This window comes from Chenopodium quinoa, unplaced genomic scaffold, assembly GCF_001683475.1.
Source record: "Chenopodium quinoa cultivar QQ74 unplaced genomic scaffold, ASM168347v1, whole genome shotgun sequence".
NCBI lineage: Eukaryota > Viridiplantae > Streptophyta > Magnoliopsida > Caryophyllales > Amaranthaceae > Chenopodium > Chenopodium quinoa.
The window spans coordinates 3,558,904-3,586,365 of record NW_018743212.1 but is presented as its reverse complement, the minus strand read 5'-3'; the positions used below and the strand labels follow the sequence as shown (position 1 = coordinate 3,586,365).

Here is a 27,462-nt window from a genome sequence, read left to right as displayed (position 1 = left end):
TAGTCAGCGCTACCTTCAGTTTCCCACACTCGATGAGTTGCTTGTGGGGTTGTGGCTAGATGTTTAATAACTTAGATTGTAGGACTTTTTTATAATGCCAAAAGGGGGAAAGGGGGAAGCAAACTTGAAAGTGGAAGTTGTTATGGGTTCCAGTTGATAAAGTATCAGTATCAGAAATTTCTTTGATACTGTGTATAAAGTAGTTTTGCTTCGTTTTGTTCTGTTTTTGTTTGTTTTTGGTTTAAGTTTTTTTTTTCTACTTTAGTTTTTGTGTGTTTTTATTTTCTTGTTAAAAAATTCAAAAAATACAAAAATACGCCATTCTATTCTATTTAACTTTCTTGCCCAAAATTTGCTAAGTTTGTCATCATCAAAAAGGGGGAAATTGTTGAAGCTTAAGAATTTTGGTGATGATGAATAAAAGCAAACTTCAACTAATGATTTCTCTAAGTGTTGTGATTAGAACAGGTGACGTTGACTTTGGAAGTGGAAAAGTAACCTGACTATGAAGACTCAAGGTGATCCTTAGGAAAGTTGACGAAAGTAGAAGAAGAGTTCCCTAACAGGAACACTAAGAGAAGTTCCCTAACAGGAGCTTGACAACAAGTTGAGAAGATTGACTTGGTCTGCATTGAAGACAACAAGTTCCATAAGAACTTAGTCTGCGACGTTCCAGCAAGGAGCTAGAGAATGAAGGACAGCAGGAACTTAATCCTGGTCTGCGTGAAGCCTAAGTATCCTTAACTTACAGTGATTGACAAGACAATCCAGCTAGAGAATATAAGTTTATGTTATGTTTATTTTTCTAAGGATTGTTGTAAATATGTTAGAAAAGTTTATGCATGGGATTTATTAGAAGCGTGACAAAGCTTGGCAAGCATAAAAAATGGAAAGTTTATAAAAGATAAGTTTTTAATTTATGAAAAGATTTTTATTAGATTTTATCTTATAAAATCCAGTTTTACAAAAAGGTATTCTTTTCATAAATTATATCTTTGATAAGTTTTCTAAAAATATTTTCTTCTCAAAGGATTTACATAAAAAGTGTTATTATGAAAATGGTAGTTTTATAATTTCTATCTTTTGAAAACCCTACTTTACATACGAGTACTTCTTGTATATAAAGTAGAATTCATAATTTGCACAAATTTTTGAGTTTATGCATGAAGAATCTGAAGAGAGCTCTAAAGTGTAAGTTTTCCAAGTCTAAATTTTGTCATATTAGTTTCGGATTCCGTGTGTAGCTTTCCAGTCATATATTAGAGTCAAAGAGTTTGTATTATTTTGGTTTTTGGGTGTGTGTGTTAAGCAAGCTGCATACAGATTGTAGGCTTCTAGGTTGAAGCTGAGAGTGTGGGCATTCAGGGAGTGTCGAGTGAATCTAAGTCAGGGACTTAGGTTGGGTAGAATAGGGTTCTACTGTGTAGTAAGTTCAGTCTGGAACTTGTGAGAAAGGTTTGATTATAATAGGTTGTAACTAAGAGAGTTTGCCCTATTATAGTGGATTGATATGGTGTTTGAAATCCCTTAGAGGGTCGAGGTTTAACTTCTAGTTGGGCCTTAGAAGATTTCCTCGTAAAATCTTATGTGCTTTGCTAAGTTCCTTTATATTATGTTTTATGTCCACAAAAGTAGTCAATAGGAACCCACATACAATTCACCCCCCCCCTCTTGTAGTGTTCGTCTCAACTAACATCTATTAAATGTGTATGACCATTAATAATTCATTATGTCAAAATACAACTTAATATGTATTGATATTATATGTGGATGAAATACTATAAGATTATATTATATTTTAAAATAGAATCATTAAAGGTTTATGATGGATGAACAATATGTGATTTATTTTTGAACATTTTTTAACATGTGAATGAACATACATTAATATATATGTGAATTTACACATATCCAAATCAACATCTATGTATCAAATTCGAATAAACATCTATCAAAATTAGAGTTAAAATGTATGTAGTATAATATTCAAATGACGCTCATGAGCATATATTAATTTAATATAAAGTTAAACATGTATTATTATAGTCTATGTGGATATCTTCAATATGAGAATGAACATGTACGTATTTAAATTCAAATGAACATTTGTTTAAATACTAGTAAAAACATTCATTAATATGTGAATGATCATAAACAAAACTAGGGTAATCTTCTCTCAAGACCGAACCCTATAATAGATCTAAGGTAAAAATGTAAATGATCATATACTAATATCATAATGAAAATCTATCAAAATGAAAATGAACATTTACCGAAAAGTCATTTTCAATATAAACTAATTTAAATCTCAGTAATTCTACGATAACTCAACTAATTCAGAAAATCAGCAAAATTATACTTATGATTTTTACATTTGTAACACAAAATTTGTAAATTCTTTGATAAAATTTACTAAAAAATTGAAAAATTGCACAAAATATAGTAGATTTTAATCATTTTTGCATAAATATAAGCGTAATCATAGCATATTATGTTTCAGAACATATAATCGCAAATTAAATTTTTTTATGTTTTTCACTAAAACAACTTCGGAAGCAATATCTAGAGTTTAAGTAGTGAGAAAACTTACATTTCATCATAATTTTTCTCCGAATTACTCTTCTATGAAGTGTTCTTCTCCAAATTGTTCTTAGCTTTCTAGAAAACTCGCACAAATCATAGTATATTTTAATCAATTTTGAGTAAAAATAAGTAATATCGGACTAGATTGCGTTTTAGAACATATAATCGCAACAAAATGAACAAAAATTTGGGTTTATATATACAATTGTACCATAAATGAACAAATTACTTACTCTTTTGTCGAATCTTGTTCCGATTGAACAGTTTCATCTTGAATGTCAGACATTTGTACTAATTTTGAAGTAATTTGTACTAATTTTTCTTGTTATTGCTTCGATTTTTTTGAGTTTTATGAGAGAGAATGCAGGGAAATTGAAGAAGAAATAGAAGGTTGTAGAGTGAGAAAATGGTGGTTTTAGGTGTTTTTTTTTTGTTATGTATATATATGTGGGGTAGGGGCGGTTTTTGACTAGTTATTGCAGTTAGTGGGGGATAAGGCGGTTAAATATGTAGTTAGTGGGGAGAGTTTAATACACAGCGTAAAGGGGGGGGGGTTGTAGGTAGTGGAACCTACACTAGGGGGTAGGTGTTAACGATTACACCCTATTTGTATTATTAAGTGCCAGAAGACCTTAATGTAAGGAATGGTATCCTTCTAACAAATGTATTATTCCGATAAAGGGTTTGGAATTATTAGAAAGCTAATTATTCAGTGAGGTCAAGTGATCAGAATGTCTAGGTGTAGGCCGCTTCCGATCAGTAATATTAATGTATAATTAATATTATAGCTTAATCTTGACTGAACCCTTCGGGTCACACCCCAATCGAGTAACCGATCTGAGGCGACGAATCAATCTGAAGGATTAGATGAGTCATTAGAGTATTATGAACAAAGACGTCGGATATCGAGCTTACAACGCCGAAACCGAGCGTCGTAAGTTGAGTTAAATTTAGATTTCGACGAGATAAGAAATCAAGCAAATGACAAGTTTAGGCTAAGTCGTAGCTTCGCATTGGCCGAGCCATGCGAAGGCTAACTAGCATAGGGCACCTAGCGCATCGCATGGTTGTGCTGCAAGCCAAGCATGCTTGTGGGGCTGGTTCGCCTAGTCGTATGCTAGCTAGCACCAACACGCATGGATGGGCTAGCAGGGTCGTGGAAACAGGTGCCTTATGGGCAGCGAGGACCTAGCAAGCATGCTAGGCCATGCAGGCAGCAATGTCGCACAACACAAGGCCAAGTACGCAAGCTGGCCTGTGCGTGTGCTGGCCAAGCCGCACAGCAAGGCTGGCAGCTAGCCAGGCCTTGCGCCAATTCCCAACCTCACATGTGCGTGTGGAAGCTTGTGTATGGGTTTGCTTAGGGAGAAAAGGGAGAATGGTTCCCCCCACCCCCCTTTGTGTCCTCACCTAACCCATTGCTCACCACTTGACACTTGTCATTTGTTGATTCACTTGCATTTCAATTTGATTTTGAATTAAAAATAAACTGGATAAAATGCATTTTACCAACTCTCGCACATTGATGGGAGATTGGAATTCAAGGCTCTCTTCCCTATAAATACCCATCATTTGGGATTGGGAAGGGACACTTGAGTTGTGAATTTTAAGGGATCTCCAAGAAGAGAATACCTTAATTCTCATACTCTAAGTTTCTTGGTCTAGCCCCGACTAACCTTCGGGGTAGAGGTCGTCAAGGGTAAGATCGTCTTTCCTTCTTTCTCTCTCCTTGTTAATTAATTATGTGACTGTTAATTAATTTGCATGTTTAGTTACATTAATTTGTGTGCGGATTTTGGGAGGGTTTCATTCCACGTAGTGTCGGACACTACGAAACCCAACAACGGTATCAAAGCCGCGCTCATTTAATTATTGTAACTATAATTAATTAAGGTGATTTAAATTTCTAGTTTTATTTTCTAATTAGATTAAAAGGTCGTTTTAATTAGTTTTAATCTCATATCTATACTAATTTTGGCTTAAGAATTCAGATTTCGACCCAAAAGTAGTGAATTTTGGGTGGAATCGATGTTCTAAATCGTTTTTTTACCCTATTTAAGATTGTCCAGAAGCCATAATTCACCCAAAAGCATGTTTTTCAAGGAGTTTTTCGTTTTTGACGAAAAATTTCAAATCGTTAAACCTTGATTAATTATGGCATGTTAATGTTAGATTTGTGTATGGTTACATCATTAATCTACTGCAATAATAAACCTTATTAAGCATGTTTATGAAGTCATATTTGGTGCTTAATTTGGTGAGTTTATTTTTCACATAAACTTGCAATTTCACATTTTTGCAAATTAATTGGTTCAAGTGTGAATGTTTATGGTAAATTAGTAATTTTGAAGTCCCTAAAAATGTTAAAGATCCAATCTTTAATTGTTTATTTGGTTGGAACTTTGCTTTCTAAATTCCCTGTTGAACTAATTTTTTGGATTTAATCATTTTTGAGTTGATCAAAGTCTTAAAAGTTCAAAACTTGTGATTGAAATTTAATTAATCTACATATTGGAAGATGTAATTTTTCAAATTTTACACAAGTTAGTGTTGGAAATTTTTCATTGGATGATTGTGTTCATTTTTTCAACCCCTTTAATTTTGCCAAATCTCATTATTATTTATGTTTGGTTAAATTAATTGTGAGATAGCCCTTCAATTTTGTAGCTTTAAGATGAACCAAAAATAATTTAAAGAATGGTTCTTGAATTAATTTTGGTTTGTGCACTAAAATTGAATTTATTTAAGTTGGACTTGTTTTATTTTCATTTTTGCTCAATATTGGTTGTAAAATAAATTTAGAATTAATTTTTATATATCACACATAAATTAGGATTAAATCCCGAAGTAAGAACACGTAAATCGAGGCACAAAATGCCCAAACACACCCTTTTGGGCTGCTCACGCAGCCCACATGTGGCTACCAAGGTGCGTGTGTAGGCTGCTCAAGGTACGATGTGCGCTAGTGTGTGGTGTATGCGAGCTTGGTGCACGCTTGGTGCTCCAATGTGCGACAGTGGGCTGCGAGGCTTGCAAGTGCTAGCAAGCCAGCCACATGCTGCTAGCGCCAGCAACATGCAAGCATGCGTAGCATGCTGCAAGGCTGCTGGTGCCAGCAGGCGTGGCATGCGCTGCTAGCTGGGCATGCCAGCACCCACGCGCGCAAGCCAAGGCCTTGGTGCCTAGCAAGCCTAGCCCCATGGCTTGGATGCTAAGCACTCGACCGGTTGGTGGGCTACTATTTTGCGTTTTTTGGGCGGTTTTAATTATTTTAACGAGGCTAGGCCTTGGTTCCTCCGGCACTTGCAAAATAATATGGCAAAATTTGGATTAACCAGCTTAATTAATTGGATTAATTAGGTTGGATGCAGAATTTAGTGGGAGCTTTGTTAATTAGTTGAGCTAATTTTATTGCGTTTTAATCACAAAATCGATTAACAACTTTGACTAGTTTTAATTAGGCGCGTTAATCGGATTAACCACCTAAATTAGTTACTAGTTTGAGCGTGTTATGCATTGTTACTTGTTTTTTGTTGTAAAATGCATAGGCTATTCACATATAGTGAATGGATGAATGGAATGTATATTCTAGCACAGGTTTTGAAAAAATGGAAACTAGTGGGGCCCGATTAGGATAGTAAATATGGACTACAATCCGTTACGTATTTTTGTAAATCTAATACGGTCTGCGAACCGTTGTGTATTTTTGTACTTTAATATTTAGATTATCCCTAGTCATAATTACTAGTAGTTGCATAATTGGTGGAGATGTGTCGAAGACGGCGTTTCTAAGAAGACAAGCCAAGAGGATGCAACGAAGACCCTTGAAGCTCAAGGGGTCATGCTAGTTACCAAATACATCTTTTACTTATGTTTTCTATACATAATTATGCTTTTAAATATATATGAATGATATGTTAGATGCATGTCTAGGATTTTGAATGTTGCGATGATTAATTAAGTTCACTTAAATCAACCAACATAGAAACCCTAAGTCCCTATAATATTGAGCCAAATTGGCCATTCCAAGAACAACACCTACCGACCTAATGCGCATAGTGATGGGCTATGCTAAAGAGAGGCACCACTATTTCCCTAGGAACGTAAGGTATACTAGGTATACAAGTTGATCTTGGTTAAGCTCAACGATATCAGTAAGGAGTTCTTAGATGTCGTGTCAATGGAGATAAAACGTCAAGAAAGCATTAGATGCAACGTTTTATCGAACCAAGAGTAGCTTAGAGCTATTAGCAATTGGATTGCTTACCTTAAAATATTAAGTGTTAAGACAAGCTAAAGCATGCTTAATCACTTTTTGATTTTTGGGATCTTGGAATCGTTTTATTCTCATCTAAAAGGGACAAATTTTAATGCGTGGATAAGACGCTTAATAAGATTGAAAATTTTCATGTATGCTTTAAATTTCAAACTTATTGGTTATACTTTGCACTTATATTTGTAGAATTCCAAATCAAATTATATTGTTTTCAATGATTGGTAAAGAAAATCTTTTGAGAATGGTTCTCAAGGAAAGAAAAGGCATTTCTTAAACACAACTTCTCAAAATGACTTTTATAACTTAGTGTGAAAGGACGGTTGGATATCATGTATTCAAAATACTAGGTAGTTTTGATGAACATGAAGTATTGAGTTAAAACTCAAAATGTCAATAGTTGACAACCAACATATCTTTTCTCTTCATACTCAAGTGAGTAGGACTCACTGATGTAATAATTCAAGTACGAATTAAAGGAAAAAATGGAACTTTGTTTTATGGCGCATTAGATGCTTAATTATGCCTAACAAAGTATAAAAGTCAAAACACTTAAAGAAATGGTTCTTAAAGTTATGAGATGATGTATGATAAGAAATATAGGAAATAAGGAACAAAGAAAAGGAATAAGATTCCTTTTCTACCCATAAGTTCATGTTATTGTAGTTAACTTCGTAACTCGTTATCTTCACAAGTATCGGATACTGCTTGATTGTTCCACTTTGAAAGTGACCTCAAACTGATTAGGGGATTTAACCCCGCCATGTGGACCAATGGAACCCTGCCACGTGTCATCCACGTGGACTTACCAGAGTCTACCACGTGTCACTCAGTGAAGAGTCCCAAGTGGACCAATCAGGGCACGACACGTGGCAGACAGATTGCCAACTTGGACAAGCAGGCTTCCAAGGCCCATACACCAAGAAAGCCCAGTCAAGCCTAGGTTTCCGTAGACCTAGGATTGGCACACATTACGAGACCCTATAAAAGGGAAATGTCCCCCCTGAGGAACATCATTCAGAAATTATTAAACACACGTGTACATTAATTGCTGAGCATTAACTCCAGCTTTAATTGCACTCCTTGAGAGCTAAGGCTCGGATTTCGAGGCTGTCTGAGATAGCCAGATGATCACTCTTCTCCTAAGAGGAGCTTGATCCCATCTACATTCCGCACTCTTTAACATCCGAACACGTTCTTGATCGTCGGAGGCGGAACTCCACCCAACCGGAGTCTCCGTTGTTTTGCAGAATACTAAAGAGATCATTTTAAAGTCATTACTAATCCCAATACTAGCGCATGAAAAATTCTCAGTCGTCGAATCACGAATGTTAATTACTCTACACTTTAGAATTTTTTTTTCACTACACAAACTTAGTATCTATCTTGATAATTCCAGACATTTCTAAATCAAACTTCTTAGGCCTTGTTTAGTTGACATGGGAATTTAATTCCCACAGGAAATTGCATTTCATGGAAAGTTATTTCCCTAATGAAATTCCTAGGAATTTCCTAAATTTGTTTGGCTGGCAATGTGGGAATTGAAATCCCATAAATTTTGATTGATTTAGGGGGGGCTAGGTAATTTACTTCTCTTGTTTTGTGGGAAAATGAAATTCCCATGAATTTCTACTTCTCTCATTTTTATTTTTTTATGTCAATCAAACAACTCCTTAATTAATTAAATTCCATAAAATTCCACTTTACTCATTTTATGTTGTCAACCAAATAAGACCTTAATTTAAGAACCATCTTACCATAGTACTACTTCTATTTATTTCAAATAAAAAAAAAAAAAAATCACCAACATTGTAGACTGTTCTGTAAATCAGAACCCTCCAGATCCCCACCCCATTCCACACATACGCACTCCCTTTTTCTTTTCTTCGCCTCCGCCCCAATTCTCACTCCCCCTTCTTTCTCTCTCTAAAAACCATCACTTTCTCTCTTCAACCTACTTCTCTGCAACAATGGCGAAATACGGCGAAGGAGACAAGCGTTGGATAGTAGAAGACAGACCAGACGGAACCAACGTCCACAATTGGCACTGGGCTGAAACAGATTGTCTCGAATGGTCTAGAAACAAACTCTCAGATTCTCTCTCCAACCTCACAGTTTTATCCGGGGAAGGAAACCTGTTTGTGAAGATCACAAAGCTCGATAAGCTTGAAGGTGAAGCGTATGTGAACATCCGAAAGGGGAAGATTATCCCCGGGTACGAGCTCGCCCTTACCCTTTCATGGGAGGGCGAGGCGAGGGACGATTCAGGAGTTTGTGTTTCAAAATCAGTCGGTAAAATCGAGATTCCGTATATCTCCGATGAGAATGCGGATGAGGATCCCGAGGTTAAGATCAGTTTCGACGATGATGGGGTTGTTGGGAGGAGGATTAAAGAGGCGTTTATTGCGAAGGGTAAGCCGGTGGTGCTGGAGAAGGTGAGGGAGTATGTGGAGAGTATGGCGAGAGGTGGGCCGTGTAAGGAGGAGCTTGAGGTGAAGAAGGTGGCACCGAAGGCGGGGGCAGGGGAAGGTGAGGGTTCGAAAGCCGGGGCAGGTTCGACACCGGTTGTGGCGGCACCGAAGAAGGAGGTGAAGAAGAGTGAGGAGAAGAAAGGGTTTAGGACGGTGAAATTGAGTGAGAGGTTTAGGTGTAGGGCGGTTGATTTGTATGAGATATTGATGGATGAGAATAGGTGGAAGGGTTTTACGCAGAGTAATGCTAAGATTAGTAGGGAGGTTGGAGGAGAGTTTAGTATTTTCGACGGCTCGGTTACTGGGACTAATGTTGAATTGAAGGAAGGGAAGTTGATTGTTCAGAAATGGAGGTTTGGGAATTGGCCTGATGGTGTTTTCTCTACGGTAATTTCATTTCTTTTTTGTTATATTTTTGAATTATGTTCTTTTGGGTTATCTTATTATTCCTATGTTGATGATTTGAATTGTTTGATTGTATTTTGTTGCTGTTTATTGATGAGGCTTGATTTTCATGGCATTTGATTTGTTGTGAACTTGTGATGTTCATCTGTGTTGATTGGAAATGTTTTTTTTTGTTGGATTTTGCTTAAAATCTTGACATGGGTTTTGAAATGGCTGTTTGGAATGTATAGTGTAAGGTATTGATTAGGACTTCGGATATGTACACGTTTGATATGAGTTTGTCTTCGTTGTTTGATCATATTAACCAAGTTCTGGTAGATAGAGAGGGTGTTTTATTTATTTATTTATTTTATTTATTTATTTAATTAAGTAGGTCACTTGTATTTGCCTAAAGTTTTGGAGTTGAGGAAGAGGAGTTGTAGTTGCTTGTGCAAAAGTTTGAGGTATTCACTTGGTTAATTGGCATATTTTTTAAGAAAAGACCACCATAATACAAGAATAGTTACCGGCTTTGAGTAAAGGAGTTACAGATCATAAGGAGCAGGAGAAAGGTGCTTCTTTAAGTTCAAGTTCTTGTTCTGTTGATCTGTTGTTCTTAACTAGATTTTCCGGAGGCATTGAATCTAATTACTCAATATATAGTTTGAGTTGTAGTCAAATTAATCCAAAAGGCTTATAGTAATGAGATGAGTAAGTCTACTTAGGCAATTAGTGGAGAAAAAATAAGGTAACTTAAGGGGCCATCGGTAGTTGATAGTTTTCCCGCATTGAGGGGAAATTACATTGCGTTGCTTGGTTCTTAATATTTTGGAATATTTTACATGTCAACTAGTTGCCTGAATTTTTGCTACCTCTGACTCCAATTAAGTTATATCAGGTATTGGTTTACAATTATGCTTTTTACATGTGTGTTAATATTGTATCTTCACATGTAAGTTAAGCTTTTTTACATTATTAGATATACTTTGTATTGCACCTTGTTTGGATATAAGGAAAGAGAGGGAAAAGAAAGAAGGGAAAGGGAGAGGACAGTGTCTATAGTATGGATAATAATTGTAGAGGGTGAGGGGAATGGAGGGGAAGGAAATAGAAGGAAAATTTTCATTAATTGTTTAAGAATAAAATATTTCAAATTTGGAAAGAAAATACTAGTAAACTTAATCGTCTTCTCATAATCAGACATATCAGACTCCACCAATTCCTTCTTCCGTTGCATTGCTCACCAGTGTCGAAAACTCCACTGTTGTTTCCTAATTCCGCCATTATTACCCTCAAATTTCATTATTTAAATAACTGAATCTATTTATGTATTACGAATAATAGTGTAGCATGGAAAGTGATTCTTCTTCTTCTGCTTGAACACCTTAATTCCATACATGAACTAACACGAGGACTTCTCATGAGGTCACCCATCCTAGTACTACTCTCAATCATTGTGGCTTATGTCAAGCGATGTGACAAAGTTTTACACTAGCCGTCACTGGTCTACCGTAATCCTCCTTCTTTATCCAGTTGGGACTGGCAGCGGGAAACCCACTGGTGGAGTTAGCATGGAAAGTGATTGAATTAGGAAATTAGGGTTTCAAAGTTGAGGGAAAAGAAAGGGGAATTAAATTGGGGAGAGTGATGAAGAAATTAAGAGATAGAAAATATGGACAGTAGAGAAGTAATCTGAGATGAAGATTAATCCCTTTTTAATTTTTTATTCCAAAATTTGGGTATTTTCTGGGTATTATTATTGGGAAATTGCAGATGTTTTCATGGGATTTGAGGATATTGAAGGGGATGATGATATAAGGGGGTAGTTTCCGTTCCCATTCCTTCTTTTTCTCTTTTATCTAAATAAAGGAGTTGGATTTCTCCCCCCCTTCCCTCCACTCTCCTCCTTACCTGAAATTGTATCCAACTTAATGATAAGGGTCTCTGGTTTTTGCCCCTTGTCAGAGGGTAGGTTTGCTCAGTCAAATGGCTTTTATCCATTTAAAGGACAGAGAGTTCATCGTCTGAGGGGCTGAGGGAGGGCATAGAGGTGGTGTGTAAAGGACCGACCCTTTCTTTTTTGTGTGTGTGGGAATTTCATTTTCCTTGGAGTACATTTATAGTTTTATACTAGTACATTCATATCAAGGGAAGACTTTCAATTGTATGCTTTTATATTCTGAATTTCTGAGTGGAATTTGAAACTAAGTATTTCATATAATCTTATGGCACATTGAAAACTGATTCTTAAAAGTGTTTTAAGTATACACTTTGCTGGAAAACCAGAGCTAAATGTTTAATTCCGTCACTGATATCTGACCAATAATAAATTAGTGATTTGTGGAAGACTTATACCTAGAGTCTAGTCTTTTATATTGTTACCTCTTTCATAACAAGAGTAGAATTTTAAGATATTGAAACGTAAATGAACCTCTTCCTACAGGGCACTGCCGTTACATGATCAAAATGAACCTTAAGACTTGTTGACCTTACAAACTTAAGACCATATGCAGAAACAGCTTGAATTTGTACTCTTGATTGAAATTGGTTCAGAAGGGCACCTTGCGGAGATAGAAATCATCATAATGAGTCAGTGCTAAGTGTGAACACATTAGCCCTTTCAAACCATTCATACATTTAAGCATGTGCCCTGTACAACTCCTGAAGCATAAGAATATTCTCCTCCTCCCTGGAACCCCTTGACTATACGGATACATTAAACCACTTGTGCCAGAGAAAGACCTTATCCCAAGCAGTATTTTGAAATTTGAATATCATAAAGTGACCTGCCAAGCTTAACTCTTTGGTAACTTCAAAGTGTAAAGCCTGAGAACTGAGTGGATGCCTGAAACCTCTTGACTAGTACAGATGCCCAAAATTACTTGGCTCGGAGAAAGACCTTATTCCAAGTACTATCTAGAATACCAAAAGTGACCTGCCAAGATTAGTTCTTTGTAAACCTGAAGGGGAAGCATGAGATCTGAGAAGATGTTTCAAACTGACCTGAAACTAGAGAATAGGAAGACTATGTAATTTTAAATTTCACAAGTCAAGATTATGTAATTGGAAATTTACCCCCTCTATAAAATTCCATTCCATGCTAGCCCATATATATAGATCAAAATAGGAACGTACACTGACCTATTTTCTGCCGTGTATCATTAATTATCTATGACAACCTATGTACATTAGATCGGCTAAGCACAATTCATTAAGTCAAAAGGGAACGAAAGAAAACCTTTGCAAGGAGATACGCTTCAAAATCTTTGGAAAATAGGGGGAAAACACGAGTGAATGACAGTTTATATAAGGTCTGATGTAGCTGTACCCTTTTTTACTGAGATTACTAGAAATTGCAATAGCATTCCAGCAATGCTCATCTTTTTTAAGGATAGAGGGGTTTAAGCTGAATAGATCGTATTTATACTATGGGGGATCCTTTTATCACTAAAAGAAGTCGATTAACTGGCTGCTTTTAGAACAGACTAAGAAGATGGCACAGATGGAAATAAAGGTGATTAGATTATTATCCCCCAAAATTAAAAAAAAAAAAAAAAAAAAATGATGATGAGATAGCTGATTAGCTGAACTTTAACCAAATAGTTTCTTTTTATGATAAGACAGATAGCAAAATTTTGATTCTTATTTCTTATTGGAAATGGATCTGAAAATTTTCCACGGTCGAGATTTCAGATTCCTGGTTAATTATTCTATCCATATCTGGGCTCTAAAATACTCCGTATCTTGCAAAACAAATGTATAGAAAATTAATTCTACACCTGATGCTAAGGAGAATGGGGCAGTGAAGAATCACTAAGCAAGCATAAACAGTTTTGACAAAGAAAGAATCATCCTTTGACAATGGCAAAGCATTGAAGTCATTTGCTGGACTAGAGAGTTACGAGATATTTTGAGCTATAAATAATTCTTAGTATCCTTCTCAATGAGATAATCAAAGAAACATCACACATGTTACTTGGACTCGGGTACCCATGTCGGACACGGGTACGCGTCCAAGTGTTCGACTCGGCTATTTTGTGAAAAATTTCCATGGTTTTGAACTAAAAGTGAAGTGTCCGAGTGTCATACCCATGTCCGAGTGTCGAGAGTCCGACATGGGTACGTGAGGTGAAATGAAGAGTCCGAGTAACATACACTTTCACTGATCCATTTATTGCAAATCTGACATTAACTCATTGCATAAGCCAAACTGACACGATCCTATAAATCACACGACCACAAGAGATCTAATAGTCTGAGAATACATGCTCTTATAGACCCACTTGTCCATCCCAATAGCAAGATAAGTGGGTTTAAAGCTAAACTTCAAGCCTGTTCCGTTGGTAAAATTGATTGAAAGTCAATATTTTTGATACCCAAAGCCCCTATAAATTTAGGATGTTGAAGAAGGTGTTGCCTTATTTCACCCTATGTAGATTATGATTATGAATTTTATTGCGATTACAATAATTGACGTATATAATAGAGTATCTTTACTGATAGCTGTTGGGATCTTAAAAACAGATTAACGTGATTGTGAAAGTTTGAGATGGACTAAATTTTGAACTACTAAATAGAGTATACATTAATATGTGTGAAACTGCACTTTAATGCTTTTTTGTATACGGTGTAATTACTAGTTTTGTTGTTGTTGGGGGGGGGGGGTGGGTGGAGAGGATTTTGCAGTACCAAGTATTATAATATTGTAGCATTTTGCCCATTCTTGCCATTTAGCATGTTGATGAACAAGCTAGCAGTGCGAGAACTTCTGCAATGAGGTTCTGTTGTAATACTATTATCTTATTAATGAATTTATATTTTACACCGTACATTTAATTTTTGATTGATGTAGTCTTTCCATTGATCTCATAATAATTGGTGTATCCAGGTGAAGCTGACATTTGAGGAGCCAGAATCTGGTGTCACTGTGGTTAAGTTGGTTCAGACTGATGTTCCCGAGGAAGACAGGTTGGTTGTAGTTTAGGATTTGTCTTATATGTTGTACATATGATGCCTTCTGGTTCTTGATAGATTATTGGTATGCTTTCTATCTGATGCAGATATGGGAATGAAACTGTGGTGGAAAACACAGAGAGAGGCTGGCGAGATCTGATCTTCCAAAGGATTCGAGCTATCTTTGGCTTTGGACTTTGACCACTCAACTAAAAATATTCCTTTGCCATTTCAAGTGTAACGCACTAATTGATATATTCCTTGTTGTTTAGCCATGAATGTTATTTGTTGAAGTGGCTGGACTAATTTTCAGATGATCATGAAAGTATCGTGGACAATATTGTGTCTCCATCTGTCATAGTATCATGTAACAGTGGTTATTTTCAGAAGTTTTGAAGTAATGAAGAGGCTCTTCTCTTCTGATTTTTGTTGGTTTTGTTTTTCTGATTTGATGCAGTCCATTGCTCTCAGTTTCCTCATGTTTGTTAGCTTAACTACTACATAAACCCTGATCAATGAGCATCTTTTCTTCCATTTTCTTTGTGTTTGTTATTAGTCTACACCCTGATAATTGGGCATCTGAATTATTTTGACTTATAACTATTGAGCATAATAAAAGGGAGGGAGCTGATGTTTTTGCTGCCTAGTTAGCAATCCTTTTGTCCTAACAAGCTATGCTCAAATGTAAATGTCCAGCTGTTGAAACTGAAACGGATTGTATACCTTGTGCCAACTATTTAAGTGTCCCAACAAAAGAGATTGTGGTTTGATGTGTTCAGTATTCCCCAATAAACTTAAGCTACATTTTTGTACTTAAACTACATTTTTGTTACTCTCCTTACATTTTGTATTGTTACATATTGACTTTGGTGGTTAACGTGTAAGAACTTTGACTATGAAATATACTACCGTATTACAAGATTAAGATCATATTATAGGGGTGGTGTTAGATTTGTCTTGAAATGAATTTTTAAATAAACCAAGATTGGAAGAGCAAATCCCCTCCTTTTGTCTTTCGTATTTGTACTAAGGTCATCGGATTGGATTCGAACCAATCATCTCTGATACCCTTTAGTAGATCATTTGTGGGTTTGTCGTCCTCTTCATTATAGTCCTTCTAGATGCCGCAAGTGAACTACAGTTGAAGCTTTCGGTTCCCCGTCCTCGGGAGGTTGACTAGGGGCCTCCTCTCCTTGCGGCAGGTGCTTGAAAATATTAGTGGTAAAAAAACATGTGCATTTGAAGATCGTAAAGAGTAGTGTCACAAAAAAAAAAAAAAAAAAAAAAGATGGAGGAAGTATTTTGGAATTATATTCAATCCCTACAAGGCAACTAAATTCTTTAAGTCTATGCAAATATTATTCTAGAAGGATTTCACACGATAATGGTTTGGCTTACGTTTTAGAGCCAAATACGAATGTATGATCCTAGATAAATTCAAGTACTAAGAAAAAATAAGCAAGGAATGATGTTTCAAGAGTTAAGATTTTTATATAAATACAAGTGCCGCTTTGTTCTTTTTTATCTAATTAGTTTTGCTTTATTTCTTTTATGGTAATAAAAAGTGCCGCTAATATAGTTAATATTAAAAATTTATATAAACCATGATTTATATAAGTAATAATGACATTGATAATTAGGAACAAAGTTACAAGTAGTGTCAAAAAGTACGTAGTAGTAGTTAATATTTTAAAAATATAAGTAATATTAAGTAATACGTATTTATATTATATAGAGAAGAAAATTACCATTCAAAGGTTCTATGGTGTAGTGGTTAGCACTCTGGACTTTGAATCCAGCGACCTGGGTTCGACTCCCGGTAGGACCTCTTTAGAATTTTTTTTTTCTTTTTCTTTTTCTGAATTGCTATTTGACGAAATAAAAATACTCAAGCTAACAATGTTAATTACCTTCATACCAATGCCACCACCACCACCACCACACCGCCACTTTGATGAACGCATAATTATGCAAAATTAAACCAAATTAAGGACGACACATATTAGATGCAAAATTATTAATTTTGACTAATTATGAAAATTCGAATTAGATGCAAAACATTAATTTTGACTAATTGACTAATTATTTCGAAAGATTTAAAAAAAAACGAATTTAAATTTTTTTTAAAGAAATATCGGTGGACATCTGTAGGAGATGTCTTTAATGTGGTAGGGACATAGACTTTTTTTTTTTTTTTTTTTTATTATTAATTTTTTTTTTCTGAATTGCTATTTGACGAAATAAAAATACTCAAGTGCTATTTGACGAAATAAAAATACTCAAGCTGACAATGTTAATTACCTTCATACCCTTACTTTCAAATGTTATTACATCCTCACCCATACTTGCCTTCAAACCACAAGTTCATACCACCACACCACAATACCTACACTGCCACCACCACCACCACCACCACCAGTTTGATGAACGCATAATTATGCAAAATTAAACCAAATTAAGGACGACACATTTTAGATGCAAAATTATTAATTTTGACTAATTATGAAAATTCGAATTAGATGCAAAACATTAATTTTGACTAATTATTTTCGAAATATTTTAAAAAAAAAAACGAATTTTAAATTTTTTTTTAAAGAAATATCGGTGGACATCTGTAGGAGATGTCTCTACCGTGGTAAGGACATCTCCGACAGATGTCTTTACCAATGGAAGAACATCTACAACAGATGTCCTCCACGTGGTGGAGACATCTGAAGGAGATGTCTCTACTGTGGAAGGGACATCTCCGACAGATGTCTCCACCACGTTGAGAACATCTCCGACGGTGGTGGCGTCTATCTCGCGCTTGCCCTTATCGACGGAGCCTCGCCGGTGTTGCGTGGTGGGCTGCTGCCGTCATGAAAAGGTTGTTGTCGTTTAGGCCCTGGTCGACGGAGCTCGGCCGGTGTTGCGTGGTGGGTTGCTGCCGCCGTGAAGAGGTTGTTGTTGTTTAGGTTGGTGTTGTAGGTGTGGAGGTGATATGTGTGTTTTATATACTATAAATTATCCCCCGTCCCACGGTCATTTTTATGCATATTTGTGCTCTTCGGGGCTATTTTTAGTACTAATGTGTGGTTTCGAGTATTTTGTAGAGTTGTCATTTGTTTTGTAGGAATTTACTGGATTTGTCGGTAATTTCTATGGTTTTCCGGCCACTACGAGAAATCGAAGATTATTTTCACATACATGATCGTCTTTCATAGCCCAAGACCGATTATTTCGGTGACTAAGGGCTTGGTTCGTGGAATTGGTCCAAGTAATGGACCAAGGAAGAGGAATTGGGCCACAAGTGTTTAGAGGCCAAAGGAAAAGAAGAAAAAGGACCGGGCCCGATCGGGCGAATGCCCAGAAAGGCAGTTTGAGAAAATAGGCGAGCCCGATCGGGCACGTGTTTTTCCTGGGGAGTTTAGGACCTGTCGTTTTAGTTATTTTTGGGTTTAGTATTTAAACACTTTTTGTAAGCTAAATTAGCTACGCTTTTACATTATAATTTTCATTCTTAAAATTTGAGAGAGATTTTAGAAAAAGATTATTGTTGAACTCAAGTTTTCCCCTTTTAGTGCAATTTCACATTTCCTTCATTTGGTATTATTTCTCGTCTTTATCGCTTTATTTATTGCTTTGTTATTTTGTGCTTTGATTTGAATCATGTTTTCTTTATATGCTTTGATTAGTTTAGATTTAATTATGTGAGAGTAGTTAATTTCTAGGGTTCTAGGGGGATCCATAATTAATATGAAGGGATAAATTGTGTTGGTTGATTATTGATATTGCATAATAATTTCTTATTGAATTGTTTTAATTCCTTACAATTGGATTATGAATCGAGCAGATGTGATATGATTGTAAGAGTATAGTAATATTGAATTGATGAATCGAGCATATGTTAATTTGATATTAAAGGCTATTTTCAATAGGAACTTTGATCTAGTAAATTGCGAGAGCCTGTTAGATCTATGTTGATTAATAAATTGCGAGAGCCTGTTAATCATGTTATGTTTGAAATATTAATTCTTGATTGTTATATTTTATCCCGGAGTATTAATTATTGGTGAACCTGTGACCCTAGGATTTTTATTATTGGTTATTCCCTTAGATTAATTCATTCAAACCTTATTTGTTTCTTGATAATTTAGATTATAATAATAAATTAGGAATAAAAGAATGTTGTTTCCCTGTGGATTCGACCCTACTTCCCTATTTTTTTAATTAGTGGTCTTAGGAATTACTTTTGATTAGGTGATACGACTTTAGCCTGTCAAATTTTTGGCGTCGTTGCCGGGGAAACGGTTTTATTTTTATTTCTGATTATTTTTGTAGTCTAGATTATTTTCTTTCGTCTCAGAGAACGCAAGGTCTTTGAGATATTTTCTCATATTTAATTTGTTTGTTTAGTTCTGTGTTTATGCCCAGGAGTTCTAGATTGGGTTACATTCCATTCGATCCTGAAATCGAACGTTCATTTCATAGATAGAAGAATCTTTTCAGACAAGTACGAGCTACTTCCGAGGGTAATACACCTTTGGAACCTTTATCTGATTCTAGCGACATAGAAGTTTCTTCAGAACCAGAATCAGAGATGGCGAATCCGCCACCACCACCACCTCGCAAGCTAAAAGATTATTCGCAGCCATCCCTGACAGATTTCCCACATCTTGCTCCTACACCAAATCTCGAAAGAGTATAATTCGAGATTAAACCCCAGTTTATTACTATGATCGAAAAGAAGCAATTCAGCGGAGCTAAGGGTAAAGATCAAAATCTTCATACTTTAGACTTCTGCCAATATTGCAACACCATCAGACAAGCTGGGGTCAAGCAGGAGCAAATCAGGGAGATTTTTTACCCCTTTTCTTTATGTGGTTAGCGAAATTGTGGTATAATGGATTGAATAGGATTGCCCTTGGTATTACTGAATAGATTTCTCTTGCTATGAATTTCTATAATAAATATTACCCTGCAGAAAGGATAGCTTTGTTAAGGAGTTCGATCCAAAATTTTGCCCAAGAAGCTGATGAGTCTTTATATGAAGCTTAGGAAAGATTTAAGGATTTGCAAAGAGAATGTCCCCATCATGGGCTAGCACAGTGGCAGATAATCCAAGCCTTCTAAAACGGGCTTGGAAATTCATCCACATCAATCCTAGACTCAACAGCTAATGGAAGATTTATGAATCTTCAAGAAGATGTAGCAAGAACAGTTATAGAAGAGATGGTAATTCATAATTCCCAATATGGGAATCCTAGAGGCTTTGCAAACAAAGGGAAACATAATGTCGATTCCGTATCCTTTGTGCAAGCTCAATTAACCTTTATTTGTCAGAAATTAGATAATATTAGTACTGCTATTCCTGCTTCCATGGTTAATGTTTCTGCTGTCAATAATACTAACAATGCTTTTTGTGAAAATTGTGGAATTGTAGGTCATTGAGCACAAGATTGTAGGAGTTCCATGGAGCAAGTTAATGCCTTCCAAGCCTATAGGCAAAATAACCCATACTCTAAGACTTATAATCTGGTCTCCGAAACCATCTAAATCTTACCTACCGGAGTACTAATGTGCTAAACCCTTCACCTCCACAACAACCACAACAGCAAACCCCACATCAACCACAAAAAAATATTACCAACCTCCTAACCAGAGGACCCAACCACAAACTCCTCCTCCATCTACTGACCCTGCCCTATTAGAAATTAAAACAATGTTAGATAATATGTAGAATCAGATGCAGAGTAGGGATGCACAAATTGATTCGATCCTAGCACATAATAAAATCATAGATAATCAAATTGCGCAAATTTTCTCTACTCTGCAAACTTGCCAGCACGGAGCTCTTCCATCGCAGCCAGTACAACCTACAGATCATGCTAATGCAATTACCCTGAGAAGTGGTTCACACTATGATGGGCCCTCCATGCCCAAAGATGATGAACCTATTATAACAAAAAATGGTAATCCTGATTCTGTTATATCAAATGGTATTGTTACTAGCCCTACAGGGCCCTAGGATAAAACTAACTCTTCTGATAAATCTTTGCAGGGTAAAACTCAAGACAAGAGTGGAGATGTGCAGAGCCCCACTATCCAACTTACATTCTCAAAAAGATATCTAAAGAATAAGTTGGATAAGCAGTTTGGTAAGTTCTTGGAGGTTGTTAAGAATTTGCAGGTAACGGTTCCTTTCATTGATTTAATCACACAGGTTCTTGCATATGCTAAACTCATGAAAGATATTTTGGCTAGGAAGAGAGCCTTTAATGAGGTAGAGACTGTAGCTTTTACTGAAGAATGTAGTGCATTACTACAAAGCAAATCTGCACCCAAATTAAAAGGATCCTGGTAGTTTCTCTATACCTTGTCATATCGGAAATGTTTTCATTGATAAAGCATTTTGTGATTTGGGTGCTAGTTTTAGTGTAATGCCATCATCTGTGTGTTCAAAGCTTAATATGGGTGATTTAAAAGTTACTAATATTACCTTGCAAATGGCAAATCGTTCTGTTAAATACCCTTTAGGTATTCTAAATGATGTTCCTATTAGGGTTGGTAAATTTTTTATCCCTGTTGATTTTGTTATTTTAGACATGGCTGAAGATACACAAATTCCTATTATTTTAGGAAGACCTTTCCCTCACATTGCAGGGGCCATAATTGAAGTTAAAAATGGAAAACTCATTCTTTCTATAGGGGATGTTAACATCACCTTCAATTTAGGGAGAGTTATGAAAGGACCTATGCTAGAGGAAAAATGCTGCAGTATTGATGTTATTGATATTATATGCCATGATAGCTTACCCCAAGTTCTCACCCGAGACCCCTTAGAGGAAGTACTATATTGTGATTTTACTGTAGGGGATGCTGGCATATAGGTTAGAGAGGTGGATGAAATTGAGCAAGCTCTAGTGAATGAGCAACTTAGCCCTGATGAGAATGATAAGGTAGAAAATTTAATTCAGGAATTGTACTTTGCAGAGGTAAAGAAACCTGAACTTAAACCTCTTCCTTCACATTTAAAATATGTATTTATTGATGAGCAAAAACTGCACCCTGTGATCATTAGTATTGCACTCGATGACCCCCAAACTTCCCAACTTCTAGAGGTTCTTTGAACCCGCAAAAGGGAAAATGGGTACAATATTGATGATCTAAAGGGTATTAGCCCTGACTTTTGTATGCACGGGATACACCTAGAAGACAATCACAAGCCATGCATTTAACCACAAAGGAGGTTGAATCCTAATATGCAGGAAGTTGTAAAAAGGGAGGTTATGAAGCTACTTGATGCAGGTATTATTTATCCTATCTCTAACTCAAAGTGGGTAAGTCCTGTTCAGGTAGTTCCTAAAAAGGGTGGGATGACAGTAATTAAAAATGATAAAAATAAATTGATTCCCACTAGAACTGTAACAGGATGGCGGATGTGCATTGATTATCGTAGATTAAATACCGCCACTAAGAAGGATCACTTTCCCCATCTCTTTATTGACCAAATGTTGGAAAGGTTAGCTAATCATAATTTTTTCTGTTATTTGGATGGGTATTCGGGATTCTTTCAAATCCCAATTCACCCATACGATCAGGAGAAAACCACATTTACATGTCCTTATGGTACTTTTGCTTATCGTAGGATGCCCTTTGGATTATGTAATGCACCTGCTACTTTTCAGCGTTGTATGATGAGCATCTGTTATGAATTTATAGAGTGTATTATAGGTCTTTATGAATGGTTTTAGCGTGTATGGATCCTCATTTGGTGTTTGTCTAGCTAACCTCACTAAAGTTTTGAAAAGGTGTGAAGAATGCAATTTGGTTTTAAATTGGGAAAAATGTCACTTCATGGTGACACAAGGTGTAGTCCTAGGTCACATTGTTTTTTATCAGGGTATACAGGTGGACAAAGCAAAGGTAGAAGTGATTGAGCAATTACCCCCACCAGTGAATGTTAAAGGGGTAAGGAGTTTCCTTGGTCATGCGGGGTTTTATCGTCGCTTCATCAAGGATTTTTCTAAAATTGCTAAACCACTAACCCAACTTTTACTTAAGGATGCTCTATTTGTTTTTACTGACCAGTGTCTTGAGTCTTTTAACAGGATTAAGAAGGCTTTAATTTTGGCTCCTATCATATGTGCTTCGGATTGGAACCTTCCATTCAAGATCATGTGTAACGCGAGTGATTATGCAGCAGGCACCGTGCTATGCCAAAGGAAGGACAAAGTTTTGCATGCTATTTATTATGCAAGTAAAACTTTGGATGAGGCTCAAGTTAACTATGCCACCACATAGAAGAAGTTTCTTGCTGTGATTTATGCCCTAGAGAAATTTAGATCATACTTGGTTGGTTATAAAATTATTGTTTTTACTGACCTTGTAGCATTGAAGTATCTCATTGCCAAGGGAGAGACCAAGCCCAGACTTGTTCGTTGGGTGCTCTCGCTCCAAGACTTCGACTTTGAAATTAGAGACAAAAAGGGAGCGGAGAATGTAGTTGCAGACCACTTGTCTAGGATCACAAATGATGGAGGTAAGGATTCTACACCTATATATGATTACCTTCTTGACGATAATCTCCTTGCAGTTGTGTCACAGGGACCTTGGTATGCTGATTATGCCAATTATTTGGTAGGCGGTATACTACCTCTAGATATGTCCAATCAACAAAAGAAAAGGTTTCTCCATGATGTTAAATATTATTTTTAGGATGATCCTTTTTTGTTTCGTGAGTGTGCAGATGGACTATTTCGCAGGTGTGTCCCCAAATGGGAAGTGAACGACATCCTACAACTTTGCCACAACTCTCCATATGGTGGGCATCATGGCCCTTCTAAAACCGTAGCCAAGCTTAATGAGTCAGGATTCTTTTGGCCTACTATGTTCAAGGATCCGTAGTTATTCATAATGTCTTGTGATTCTTGCCAGAGGACCGACAATATTTCGAGGAGGCACGAGATGCCCCAACCTAGGATACTTGAAAATGAAATTTTTGATGTTTGGGGTATTGACTATATGGGACCATTCCCATCTTCCAATGGGAATTGTTACATACTCGTGGCCATTGATTATGTGTCTAAATGGGTCGAGGCCATTGCTTCACCAACAAATGATGCCAAGGTGGGCATGAAACTTTTCAAGAAGACCATATTTCCAAGATTTGGTGTCCCACGAGCTATCATTAGTGATGGAGGTTCTCACTTCCATGAAAGACAATTGGAAAACCTTTTAAAGAAGTATGGAGTCTACCATAGGACCAGACTTAGTTATCATCCTCAAACAAGTGGTCAAGTTGAGGTCTCCAATCGAGAAATCAAGTCGATTCTAGAAAAAGTGGTAGCTAAGTCAAGGAAGGATTGGAGTATGAAGCTAGATGACACAATTTGGGCGTACAGGACCGCATTCAAAACACCAATTGGTACTTATCCTTATAGAGTAGTGTACGGTAAGGCAAGTCATCTTCCCGTGGAATTGGAGTGCAAAGCTTTTTGGGAAATCAAGGAGCTTAATATGGATTCTTAGGTTGTGGGTGAGAAAAGATTTCTCCAACTAAATGAGTTGGATGATTTTAGATTGTTAGCGTATGACAGTGCGCGAATTTACAAGGAGAAAACCAAGAAGTGGCACGACAAGAAGATCCTACCAAGAGAGTTCGCACCGGGAGACAAGGTTCTATTATTTAACTTTAGACTCAAGCTCTTCCTAGGAAAGCTAAAGTCTAGGTGTTCAGGTCCCTTTATTGTCACTAAGGTGAATAAATTTGGTTCGGTTGAGCAATTGAACGACAAAGGTGAGGAGTTCAAGGTCAATGGTCAACGATTGAAGGTGTACCATGAAGGAGCAATTGTTGGAGTGGTGGAGGGAATCCACCTAACTCCCCTCTCATATTAGAGCTAAGGTACAAAGGTCGTGTGGGACCTTAAAAAACCAGCGCTTTACAGGAGGCAACCCGTACTTAATGCTTTCTAAACTAGTTTTTCTTTATTTATTTATTTTTTGAGGGGTGAGGAGAGTGAAAATTTTACATGTGTGAAGTAAGTTGTGCAGATTTTGAGCCATGAAGTAGGGAGATTTAACGAGAAAAAGTCAAAGAATATCACAAATCCGAATTGGGCAGTGGCCCAATTAGGCGGAGTTCGCTCGATTGGGCGCGCAAGTAAAGCTAAAAACTCAAAGAAATCCGCCCGATTGGGCGCGCAAGGAAAGAAAAATTTGGGCTGAAATCCACTCGATCGAGCAAAGCCTCCCGATCGGGGGCACAAAAAGACGAAGAAAAAGAATGGGAGCTCGCCCGATCGGGCTTGGAAAATCGAGCTATCTCAAAAGATATTCCGGGCGAAGCTCGCCTGATCGAGTGAGCTATCGAGGCTAGGAGCCCGCCTTATCGGGCGCTCAAGCGAGATTCTAGAATCCCTTTCCTTTGGGCAAAGGGCTGCCCGATTTGGTGCGACTTTTTACTCGTATCACCTTATTATCTTTTTCTCCTTCTTTCTTTTATTTTCTTCTTTCCTTCATCTCTTTCACCTTCACTTTCTCTCTCTAAACTCCATTTTCAAACCTTTAACTCCGTTTTTTAATCAAGATCTCTTCCAATTCTTTCATTAAACCTCAAAGATTTTACCATATTTTGAATCCTCTCACATTCTTCTACATTTCCCACCTAATTTCTCTTTTTCTTACACTTTTAGGAAACCCTAGAGAGAGAAAATCTCAAGTTCTTCATTAATCATCTTCCAAATGGCTACAAAAAGATCAAGAGGACAAATAGGAGAGCAATCAAGGCAACCAACTACACCCATGGTTGACCCGGAGCTTTTAATCAATGGATGAGAGAAGGTGGCGGTTACAAGCCAAGAACAAAAGCAAAGGATTCTCAATCTCATCTCTAGGTAGGTAATCGCTACCCGTTTTGTTCATCATCCTACTTTGATTAATATGGGAATAGTTAAACAAGTAGAGAAACTGTTTAAGGGTATTGGCATGACTAGCTTCTTTGATATGCATTCTGATACTTATGATTATCCAACGGTAGAGTTTATTTCTACTTTTAGCTTGAAAAAATCGAAATCAAATGCTTTTCATGTTCAATTTCGTTTGTTAAATAATGATGTGAGATTGTCTTTGAAAGATTTTGGTAAATTGTTTGAGTTGAAATCCGATAGATTACCCACTCCACCGAGGGACTTTAATGGTGAGGTTTACATGGCTCTCACGGGAGAGGTTTTAGAGAGCCTCCAACATGCTAAGGGCACCATTATTCATCACCCCGTGCCAAAGTTTTGGCAACGATTTGTAGGCCTCACAATCTTTGGGAGGCATGAATTGGCTAACGTTAGGGGCAATTAACTAGAACTCTTAGCCTCCTATTTGTACCCCGAGTATGGGAAGCTTAACATCCCATTAAAAATGGCCCAAAATTTCCAACGTAGTGCTAAGGCTTCCGAGATTTCAAGGGCGAGAACCCCTATTTACTTTGGTGGGTTGGTGACCCACATTCCGGTTAAATTGTTGGGGTTTGGGCCTAATGACCATAGGAGGGTGGATGGGAGTACTTTGATGGAACTTAGCTACTTAGGAGGGATTAATTGGGTTCAACCTACCCATGGTGTGAGTCGGCCTAATGAGTTGTGGTGGATAGTCCATAGAGAACCGAGTAAGAGAGACCGAGCTTTCAAACTGCCTAACCCTACTATGATTAAGTTTGATAGGGGTAAGACTTCTTACACCTACATTATTGACAATGAAGGAGAAGCTAAAGAAACTCCCCAAACTCCACCACAATTCCAACCTCAACCTCCATCTCATTTTGAACCCCAACCCCAACCTTACATGCAAGACATCCCCTCCTCTTCTCATGACTATAACATTGATCCTAATGCACCATATGACTTCTCGGCTTTTAGGGGCCATCTTTATAGGATTGAGAGAGGGCAAGGAAAGCTAGAGGGAATGGTTCAATCCCTTGATAGAAGGATGGGGTCACTTGATAGGAGGGTTGGGTATGTTGAGCGAAACCTAGGGAGAGGTTTATATCCCATGTATGATGATTATGCACGTCGAGGTGCTATTTCCCCCGAAGCTATGCTTCCCGATTGGTTTCAACCTCCCCAAGGAGGGTACATCGCCCCTACTGTTTATTGTTTTTATGTGGACTACTCTTCTGTCCATGGTCATGGGGCCGATGTTCCTTTTGGAGGGTTAGGTGGGAATGTGGATCCTAATTATTTTGCAGGTAGTTCGAGTCATGGAGGTGCCGGTTCTAGCCATGGAGGTGGTAGTGGCTATGCTAGGATGGATGCGGATGATGATGATGAGGAGTAGCTTTTCGTAGCTACACTCCCAAGTCAATGAGGGCATTGCTTGATTTGGCTTGGGGGAAGATGGTTTTGTATATATGGTATTCTTTCTCTCTTCTCTATTTTATTGCTTTCTTAGGTTAGATTTAATGCTTTCAAAAAAAAAAAATCCAAAAATACATTCCAATGAAAAGATATATCATGCTTCCCTGTGCCTCTTGATGAAAATTGTTTTGACTCTTGGTTATTGATAATGAACATTGTGGATTAGTTGGTCATGATTTGATGTTTGATTGCCTTGAAATTTTAACATGCGTCAATTTTTCCCAACTACTTGTGAATATAGTGCTTGACTAGTTGTTTTTGGTAAGGAATGTGTATTAGTTTCTGGTATATCAATGAAGTTGAGTATTGATTTTTAACTATGAGTAATGTTTATATGATTCACTATTATGCACAATGGGGAGGATGAAGGCGTTTGTTCTTTTAGGTGGTTTTCAGACAATTTTAGATA

At 37.0% G+C, this 27,462-nt stretch overlaps 2 protein-coding genes and 1 non-coding gene across 3 annotated transcripts; all 3 read left to right on the top strand.

Moving 5' to 3' along the window:
* Positions 1 to 8,543: 8,543 nt before the first annotated feature.
* On the top strand, positions 8,544 to 15,143 carry LOC110734473 (activator of 90 kDa heat shock protein ATPase homolog). The gene is made up of 3 exons (XM_021914636.1): positions 8,544 to 9,714; positions 14,600 to 14,679; positions 14,772 to 15,143. The coding sequence occupies exons 1-3, from the start codon at positions 8,827 to 8,829 to the stop codon at positions 14,863 to 14,865; spliced, it is 1,062 nt and encodes a 353-aa protein (XP_021770328.1). The 5' UTR covers positions 8,544 to 8,826; the 3' UTR covers positions 14,866 to 15,143.
* Positions 15,144 to 16,420: 1,277 nt separating this feature from the next.
* TRNAQ-UUG lies at positions 16,421 to 16,492 on the top strand. Its single transcript has one exon. It is a non-coding gene; the product is annotated as a tRNA-Gln (tRNA).
* Positions 16,493 to 19,243: 2,751 nt separating this feature from the next.
* Positions 19,244 to 24,174, top strand: LOC110734641. The gene is made up of 9 exons (XM_021914798.1): positions 19,244 to 19,345; positions 20,705 to 21,003; positions 21,074 to 21,491; positions 21,534 to 21,764; positions 21,912 to 21,998; positions 22,555 to 22,614; positions 22,735 to 22,903; positions 23,036 to 23,283; positions 23,581 to 24,174. The coding sequence occupies exons 1-9, from the start codon at positions 19,244 to 19,246 to the stop codon at positions 24,172 to 24,174; spliced, it is 2,208 nt and encodes a 735-aa protein (XP_021770490.1).
* The last annotated feature ends 3,288 nt before the right edge of the window (positions 24,175 to 27,462 follow it).

Bases quoted from the DNA above. Each gene is read 5' to 3' on its own strand.
- LOC110734473 (XM_021914636.1), top strand. From the start codon at position 8,827: ATGGCGAAATACGGCGAAGGAGACAAGCGTTGGATAGTAGAAGACAGA. The intron at 9,715-14,599 runs GTAATTTCATTT...TGGTGTATCCAG, and splicing joins CTGATGGTGTTTTCTCTACG to GTGAAGCTGACATTTGAGGA. The intron at 14,680-14,771 runs GTTGGTTGTAGT...TATCTGATGCAG, and splicing joins GATGTTCCCGAGGAAGACAG to ATATGGGAATGAAACTGTGG.
- LOC110734641 (XM_021914798.1), top strand. From the start codon at position 19,244: ATGGCGAATCCGCCACCACCACCACCTCGCAAGCTAAAAGATTATTCG. The intron at 21,999-22,554 runs GTAGTTCCTAAA...CAGGGTATACAG, and splicing joins AGTGGGTAAGTCCTGTTCAG to GTGGACAAAGCAAAGGTAGA. The intron at 23,284-23,580 runs GTAGGCGGTATA...GATTCTTGCCAG, and splicing joins CTGATTATGCCAATTATTTG to AGGACCGACAATATTTCGAG.